Genomic DNA, 9,965 nt, shown 5'->3' with positions numbered 1-9,965 from the left:
GCCTGGAGCTGCTAATTTGTGTCTTTTGGGGTGGTGTTTTTCTTGTGGCGGGCCGCGGCCGTGCCGTTTAGCAAAACGCTGGCCGCAGCCCGTGTTTCTTCTTCGATATTTTACACGCTTGCCCCTGGATTCCACCCCGCGTTCGAATTCTTCCCTTACCTTCCCCGCGGAGCTTCTGCTTCCTCTGCCCTAACTCATCATTTCGGACACCATCTTTTTCGGGTATCACCTTTTCTTATATTCTCTTTAAGAAATTTTCGTTTTTCGCAGATTTGCATCGTATAACAAATTTTTCGTTCATATTTCCGGTATCGCTCTTTAGCATATTTTTCATTCACTCATACAAGCTTTGAAGTGACAGTGAAATAGATATATCAAAAAATTACTGTGACGACATATTATGCATAACTACTGATAACCCTTGAGGCATTTAATGAGAAAAAATTGTAAGAAGGGCAACAAATCATCTTTGTCATCTTTTTTAAACTCATGGCCAGGAAACATGTGTAGTTGCGGTCTGTTTGAGCATGCTCAAACCGAATTTCAAATGTTATGCTCACAAAAATATATTTTTCAATTACACATTCTAAAGTAAAACAACGAAATAGATTGCCTCAGAAAATTATTGTGATGACATATTATGCATAACTATCGATATCCCTTGGGGCATATAATGAGAAATTATTGGGAGAAAGGACAACAGGTCATCTTTGTCATCATTTTTATGTTCATTGTTAGGAAATATACGTAGAATTTCATGTTTTGTTACTGAAATTCAGGACTAATACCACTTGGGACACTCTTAGGACAAGAAAAACATATTTTTCAATCACACACAGTCTGAAGTGAGACGGGAAATAAACAGCCTCAGGCAATTACTGCGAAAGCATATCATGCATTGCTACTGATACCCCTTAGGGCATCTAATGAGAAATTATTTGGAGAAAGGGCGGCAAATCATATATGCCATCATTTTTATGCTCACTGTTATGAAACATATGTAGAATTTCATATTTTATTACTGAAATTCAGGACTAATACCACTTGTGACACTCTTAGGACAAGAGAAACATATTTTTCAATCACACACATATTTTGAAGTGAGACAGGGAAATAGATAGCCTCAGACAATTGCTGCGAAAACATATCATGCATAGTTACAGACACCCCTTGGGGCACCTAATGAGAAAGTATTGGAAAAAAGGGCAACGGATCATCTTTGTTATCATTTTTATGCTCGCTGCTAGGAAACATATGTAGAATTCATGTTTTGTTACTGAAATTCAGGACTAATACCACTTAGGGCACTCTTAGGACATGAAAAGTATATTTTTCAATCACATGCATTCTGAAGTGAGATAGAGAAATAGATAGTATCAGATAATTACTGTGAAATCATATAATGCATAGTTAATGATGCCCCTTGGGGTATATAATGATAAATTATTGGGAGAAGGGTAACATATCATCTTTGTCATCATTTTCATGCTCACTACTAGGAAACATATGCAGAATTTCATGTTTTGTAACTGAAAATTCTTTTGAGAAGAAAAACAAAATTTTCAATCACATACACACTCTGAAGTGGGGCAGTGAAGTAGATAGTCTCATAAAATTGTTGTGATTGCATATTATGCATAGGGATTGATACTCCTTGGGGCATATAATGAGAAAATATTATAAGAAAGAACAACAAATCATCTTTGCCATCATTTTTATGCTCACTGCTAGGAAACATATGTAGATGCGGTCTGTTTGAGTGGTGTTATTGCGACATTATTGATGTGTTACTGGAGTAGTAAAATAACATCATGATAACACCTCAATAATACCACAATAAGAGTACACTAATAAGAATGCTAAGGGCATTGAAGGACAGTACAGCACGAGACATACACCGTCTGCATGTTAAGGACAATATAATCATTATATTAAGTGTAATTTTAATAGTTTTTGACTTTTTTGGCACTCTTGATACTCGTTAAGTGAGGTGTGTTTCTAAACTTTTATACTGTTCTGAAGTGAATTTCTGCTTGTAATGTATCAAATATATGTTATGACTGTTCAGTTATAAACAATATTATTAAACAGGGACAAAATAGTCATTTATCCAGAAACAACTGTCATACAACTGTTTTCAATCAGTTGAAACAAACAACCAGTCATTTTCCCAGCAACAGCTTCCTGGGGCAGCTATGCTACAGCTGTCCCAAACAAACCCTTAATAATAGAGATTATTATTTTCGAATATATTATTTTTATTATCAAAATTGAGCTTGCTACTACCTTGACTCATACGGTCCATATTATACTTTAATATTTTCTCGAAAGATACATTTTTAAAATTTCATGTTAACATGCACAGAATGAATTTTGATTTCAATAACTTTTATATTTGCTGTTTTTATTGTTTGCATTGAGTCAATGCTATTCTTAAATAAACTCATTCATATGCAACTTTTGTTTTAGTTATCTTATACTTTTTGGTGTATAACTTAGGTGGATTTGGCTTTGTACATTTAAGATCGGTACATATTTTGTACATATTATATTAATGTTCCTATTTTTTATGTTTTAATTTTGAATGAAAATCATATAATACTCAGAATATTTGTTTACTATCACATTGAAATTTACTATTTTTATTTTCTGAAATTAACACTTGTACATATTTTATATGTTGTGTTAATGTTCATATTTTTGTTTTATATTTTAGAATGAAAAGAAGATAATGCATGGATTTACCCATGTCTATTTAATATCTTCTTAAAATGTAATAACACAAAACTTCACAATATGTCTCCCTTGTTTGATTCATCTATAATTATCATATTTATGTTGAAGATCAATATTGCAATTTTTTTCTTCTATCTATTAATTTCTTATTTGCCTTTAAGATTTCTTAAAGATATTTTAAGTAAAATTATTTCAATATCTTGTATACTACTAAGCGCCAATGTTTACACCATCTGGATATAAAGTTCTATCTTTGCATCCTTTTCCAATCTAATTTAGCTTCAACTATTTTGATCAATCCATACTACATCAATTTGAATGTCATTTTTAAGAATCATCTTAAGCAATACAAAACGATACATATTAAATATGGATCTTTGGTTTAGTGCATGCCTTTGCTATGCGATAGCTTAAGCCTTTTATATTACACCTCTCAATGTAATCTTGTCATCTGGTTCTACTCTATAGACAGACTTAACACAAAATTATCTTCTTATTGATATTTCTAGCATAAAGCCAAGTTAATTCTCTAATGCTCAGTATTTTTTCATCCATGCATCATTATATTCTGTTATAACTTCATTTTATGATTTGTGTGTTTGTTTTTTCTATAATAGTCACAATTATACACATTTCCTTAGCTTTTTAAATTTGGCAGTACTTTCCATCAGTTAACATTTTCCTTAATTTTTAAGTCATTGTTAAAAAAAAAATTTAACTGAAGTATGGAATGCGGAAAAAATGGCTTTGCAAATGATCCTTTTTGCGAGATATAAACTGATTAACTTTTACAATTTGCTAGTTAGCTTTGAGTCACAAGACTGCTTTTTCTAATCTAATGTTCTTCCAGTGTTTCCTGATTAGCAATCCTCTTCCTTTGTCATTTTTCCATGGCCCTTTCATTTGCGGCTCTGTATTAACAATAAAAACTTTCCAATTCTGATATAATAATTTTATACATATTTCTTTATCTTTAGTTATTTATTCCTGTAATATGCTTCGAGAGATCAAATTTATTCTTACCAAGTCTCTTTTCCTTTCTTAAGGATGCCAAAAAATACATTTTAATTCATATAATTTTCTGTGTCGTATGCCCTGTTTGATCAGAATTCTCCCATCTGTATAGCTCAAATACTTCTGAACTTTTTTATCTTGGTACCGCCCTTGTTGAGAATTGGACCTTATTTATTTATTGGAAAAAAGAAATATTGAAGAAGTCTAAGAGTTTATTTGGAAAATATTATGATATCTTATTTAAGTCTATGTTATGAATGTATAAGATGGGTTTTGAACAATTCTTTCTTGATGGTATCAGAGTGGTAACCCTAGCAACCTTCGTTGGTGCCCGATGGTCGGGATCAGCGTGCAGATACCCGAAATTCTGCTTTCCTCTCCTTCTATTTCATCCTCGTGTTACAATCGTGATTAGAGCTAATTGGGACGCCAATAAGAGGATTGCGAGATCGCAACGTTACAGTCAGGATTAGAACTAATTGGGACGACCACATGGGGATCGCAGCGTGAACCCTTGCGATATAGCCTCGCTAACTCGGAAGGCAACTATGGCATTGCGAGCTCGCGATACAGAAGCGATTGGCACGATACTTCAGCTGGTGAACCCTCGCGATACAGTCGCGCTTGGGCGTGCAAACTGACAACGCCTTCGATTGTTGAATCACACTAGAATGGTTCGAGCAGCTCGGTGCAGGGCAAGGGTGAAGCCCACGTGATACCAGTGCAATGGAGAGAAATTTGGTTCTATGTGCCTGAGAGGATGACGACGGCTGCAAATAGTTAGATTGAGGACATCATGAGAAGGAGATAATGCGGGAGGTAAAGGTTTAGAGCTTCTGGGGAAGATATATCCTGAAATTTTGAAGTTCTTAGTCGGTCACATACAGGGGCTAGCGTCTCAAGAGAAGCCGCTACCTCAGCACGTGCTCCGATATCGGTGAAGCTAGATGTCCTTTTTGTGGATCTGAAACTTGATGAATCGGTTATATATCTGAGTTGATCACATCAGATCAAAGCTACTCTAATTGAGAAGAGATTGGAGGGATATCTGGCGGGTGTCGAGTCTGAGAGGGATGAGTGGAGGACCGCATATGACTTGTTTTACACCTGGCTACTCAACTCGATGATTCCATCGATTGACTCATCAGTAGATGACATTCAAAAGGTGAACGACATCTGGGCGAAGCCGAAGATCTATGTTGGAGTTGAGAATCACATGAGGGTGTTCCAGATTCAGCGTGAGATAGATGCAGTGGTTCAGGGTGATAGATCAATTCAGGAGAACTTCATATAGTCGGAGAGACTATGAGCAGATCTTGATCACTTCATACCAATGTCGAGCTATGACGATCTGGAGTGTAAGAAAGGGGAGATCTTTGCACTGTGAGGACTATGCAATTTTTGGCCCATCTAAACCTGACCTTTGATCAGAGGAGATTTGCCCTCCTAGCTTGGGTTACTATCCCTTCACTGGATGAGGTCATTGCTGCTATGTAACAAGAAGAGAGTCTCATGAAGCTGCATTCAGAGCCGAGTGGACTTATGGGTGTGCGATCAACCTAGTTGCATTGAGTTTAGGTATGATTGGTGTCTGGGGAGAGACTCGCAAGTGCTACAACTATGTTGAAATTGGGCATCTGAGCAAGTCCTATCCTAGACCACCTAAGTGAGAAACGGGTGAAAGGTTAACAGGGTGGAGGCCGTGGTCGTGGCCATGGTGGATGAAAATGTGGAAAAAAGGGTTACTCGACACATCTGATGATAAAAAATGAGGTTGAGACAAATGTGGTTTTTACCAATGTTAATCATAAGTGTCTGGAGTTATTGAGGAGGAAGCAGAAAGTCTAAGGTTGTTTTTAACTAGCTGTCATCAAATGATAACATTATCAGTTTTGCTCACTCTAACAAAGATACTTGTAATACACATGCTCTTGCCTCTAATTCCACCACATGATCATGAAAATGGATAGTATATTTCAGTGTATCTCGACATGTGACAGGTACTGCTAGAGAATTTTCTTTCTATACTCTTCTAACAGTACTAGAGAGCATCTATATTATTGATGGTATAGCACAGCCTAAGGTTGATGAGGGTATAGTGAGAGCATCCAGACTGTTGATGGTATATTACAGCTTGTAGTTCGTAAGGATATAGTGAGAGGTACCAATTATATTATTTTGTCAAATGTTTTGCATTTCTCTTCTTTTTCAATTAACCTTTTAACGATTAGTGACATAAAAGTGATGGACTCAGCTTTGACATTCATGGTATAGAGTGTTGGAGCAAAAGAATTTGTGAGGAGTGTGAAGGACGTGTTTTTGCTACATCACAGACACATGTGACACTCTTGTTTTAGTTTATTGAGTCAGTTATATTCTTCTTTGTATGAAAAGACAAATAAACAAAAGCTAGTTTATGATGCTTGTAATTTTGGTACGTTTGCTAGGAGCACTTATATCAATTTTAAAAATAGAAGTTCTGGTATTTTTTACTTGATACATTTTGATGGTTGGGGACCTTATTCTACAAGTTCTATGAATGGTTATCAATATTTTGTGATCTTTATTGATTATATTTCTCGTGCTACTTGGTTATATTTGATAAAAAAATAATTTTCATGTGTTTGCTTGTTTTAAAGACTTCCACAAAACAATTCAGACTCAATATGATTCAATAATGAAGGTATTGAGGTTTAATAAAAAGACAATATATCAATCAAGTATTTGGGGAATACTTGTCAGCCCAAGGGATACAATATCAAACCACATGTCAATACACACTGACAAAAAGTAAAGTAGCGGAGAGGAAGAATATACAATTTCTAGAGGTAGCCTGAAGCATGATGATCAGAATGAATGTCTCAAAACAATTATGGGGCAAACAATTTTGATAGCTACTCAATTAATCATTAGGATGCCCTCGATGGTTTGGATTGGATGTCTTCTTCTTAAATGTTGAAAGGAGATAATTGTGGGATCCTCCTATTTAAGGTGTTTGGATATGTATGTTTTGTGAAAGATAACAGGTTATCGATAGGGAAGTTGGATCCCAGAGTTGTGAAATGTGTGTTCGTGTGTTCTTCTGCTATCTTGATGAGGTACGTCTATTGGAGCCCAATAGAAAAGAGACTAATTGTAAGCATGGATGTGTCATTTAGAGAAGTTGAACCATTATACACCCAGGAGGTGTTTTCACCCTACGGTGATTCACCAAATACTAGAGATATAAGGCAAAGGGGGTGAGTAGCAATCGTGAGAGAGTGGTAGACTTGGGAGGAATGCCTTGTCTTGTGATATGGGATGAATTAGTCGAGGGACCAGAAAATGAGCAGAGTGAAACGATATTGTGATGAGATTCAGGCTAAAAGTGAGCTAAGAGTGTATTCAGGCTAAAAGTGAGCTAAGAGTGTATACCTTGAGAAGGAAGCAAAATGAGGGTTATGTCGACTAGGCTCTTGTATGGTCTTACCTCTCGCAGCAATGCGAGACATCCTTTCGATCATTTTAGATGGGAACATGATATTCCTAATTTTATTTTATTTTTTAATATATTATCTTTACATAGAACTTTCATTCATCTTTGGACATTGTCTCTATACTCAAATGGAAAGCGACTATGCATGAAGAGCTCAAGGCTCTCAATAAAAATTGAACATGGGAGATAGTATCGGTATCAGCGTGAAAAAAGACAGTTGGGTGAAAGTGAATCTTCACAAAGAGAAGGTAAAGTGGTACAAAGCACAGCACTGGTTTCTTTAGCAGTGAATGGTCGGTGTAGGTTACACCGATTTGATATGAAGATTGCATTTTGTCACTGTGAGTTATTAGATGAGGTATATATGGAGATACCATCATAATTTGGTACAGTCCAGATAGTGAGCAAGGTGTGTAGGCTCAGGAAGTCATTGTATGACTTGAAACAGTCAGTCTCCTTGAGCCTGGTTTGACAAGTTGAGAAAGACTATGGGGGGCATGAGATATCAGCAGATCAATGCAGACCAAACAGTATTCTTTTAACATGAAGGTTACACCACTATACTTTTTATAACTTGAAGGTCACACCACTATACTTGTTATATATATTGATGACATCAATATTACCAGTGATGATGAAGTAGAGATTGTCCAACTAAATGGAAGATTGGACAATGAATTTGAGGTGTATGATCTCAAACAACTCTGATACTTTTTTATAGTTGAAGTGGTCTGTGAACCTGAGGGAATGGTCTTGTTTCAGAAAAAGTATGTACTAGATCTCCTCACATAAATATGCATGTTGGGGTGCAAATTTACAGTCTCTCTAATTGATCAGAAGACCAAGCTGAGTGCAAAGGAAGGAGAACCGATTTGACCTTTTTGTGTCACACTCGACCGACATTTCTTTTATAGCGCTACATGCATGAGTCTAGTAAGGGCTATATGGATGCAGTGTAATAGATTTTGATGTACCTGAAGGGTGCATCAAAGAAGGGGTTGATCTTCAAGAAGAATGAGCATTTAGACATTGAGGGCTTTTGTGACGTTGACTGAGTAAGTTGTGCAAATGACAGAAGATCCACCTCATGATATTTTGAGTTGGATCTTTTGTAATAGTGAAGTCAACAGTAAAGGCAGGTCCATGGCCTTATGAGTTGCCAAGATAATGTGGTTGAGAGCCTTATTGGTCGAGCTCGAGGTGGACCAAGAAACTTAAATGAAGTTGTGGTGCGACAAGTCAACAATCAGTATTGCCAACAACCCAATGCAACACGATAGAACCAAACATCTGGAGATTGATGGATTCTTCATCTAGGAAAAGCTAAATAACGGCCTATTGAAGCTAATTCATGTAAACACTGGAGAGCAAGTAGTTGACTGACTGACTAAAGAATTTAGTTCATTAGATTTGTCTAGGTTATGTGACAAGATGAGCTTAGTGGATATGTTTTGCCCATCTTGAGTGTTGAGAATTGGACCTTATTTAGGGTCCTATTGGTTAAATGGGAGTATTGAAAAAGTCTAGGGGTCTATTTGTAAAATATTGTAATACTCTATTTAAGCCATAGAGTAGGCTTTGAATAATTCTTTCTTGATTCATTAGCCTATAATTTTCCTGGGAACCTTTAATGCTTCTATTAAACTGCATATTAAGTTATACTAAATTATGGGGCAAGCATATTGTGCTCTGGAAATACGTTCTACATTTAGAATACATGAAACACAAGATAATGGGCATTTACATGCACCACACCCAATTCCGATGTATTTACATATCTAACACCTAAATTTTAATTTTAACAACTGTACCTCCCAAATCTTTCATATCGCTTCAAAATGACCACCATTTAAACTCTTAAAAAGTGAAATGCACCTTTTCATGCACAGGTAAGGGTGGTATGCATGTAAAAATTGGTGGAATGCATGTGTAAATCTTCCTAATACATACCACTCTATTCATTCCAATTGATTGTTTATACATCCAATGCAGGTCTTTGAAGCACTGGATCTGCTGAAAAAGAAGACAGATCCCAAAGCTGAGGAAATCCTTTCAGTTGAAGAACTGATATCAAGGGCTTATTCAGCGATTGACAAAGCAGTAAAATCAGGCAGTTTGCATAAGAACACTGGAGCACACAGGAAATCACGGCTGGCGAGGAGGAAGAAGACTGTTGAAATCCACCATGGCTGGTATGCTCCTGCTGTAACTGCTTGATTGCTGCAAACATTGGTATGCGGTGATTTTTCCTCGGGAAGAATTTTATTCTCATTTTTCTTTTCAAAATGATGATTGATTTTCAGTGATTGTATGGTGTGATGCAGCTGCTGTATTATTGTAAGAGAAGTATTTGAAGCAAAGTTTGATCATGGTTTTAAAATTAAATCAGACCCGTTGGCTAGACCGGATTCAAAACTGTTTCAACATGAATCTCACCGTTGAACTGGTTGGATCAGAATTTAATTTTAATGAATTGCCCGGTTTTGATATTGGTCAATTTTTAATTTTAAAATTTTGATGGGATGGCTCCAAATATTATATTTTGAATTAAAGAAAAAAATTATTATTACATTTTTATTATATTATTTAAATTAAATTATATAATAAATTATATTTTGAATTAAACTATATTTATAATTAAATTAAATTATATTTTGAATTATATTATTTTGAATTAAACTAACACTGCCGTTGCCGGTCCCAAGCCCGGATGAGAAAAGTGGAGGGTTGCGTTAGGTAG

The 9,965-nt window shown here is 35.9% G+C and overlaps 1 protein-coding gene across 1 annotated transcript in view; it reads left to right on the top strand.

Moving 5' to 3' along the window:
• The window catches only part of LOC110033062 (30S ribosomal protein S20, chloroplastic-like), a 12,074-nt gene extending 2,374 nt beyond the window's left edge, over positions 1-9,700 (top strand). The window contains exon 3 of the mRNA XM_020736924.1: positions 9,218-9,700. Within this exon, the coding sequence (XP_020592583.1) occupies positions 9,218-9,442 (225 nt within the window). The 3' untranslated portion in view covers positions 9,443-9,700. The remainder of the gene's footprint in view (positions 1-9,217) is intronic.
• The last annotated feature ends 265 nt before the right edge of the window (positions 9,701-9,965 follow it).

The sequence above is a fragment of the Phalaenopsis equestris genome, unplaced genomic scaffold (assembly GCF_001263595.1).
Source record: "Phalaenopsis equestris unplaced genomic scaffold, ASM126359v1 Scaffold000002, whole genome shotgun sequence".
NCBI lineage: Eukaryota > Viridiplantae > Streptophyta > Magnoliopsida > Asparagales > Orchidaceae > Phalaenopsis > Phalaenopsis equestris.
This window is presented reverse-complemented; position numbering and strand designations above follow the sequence as displayed.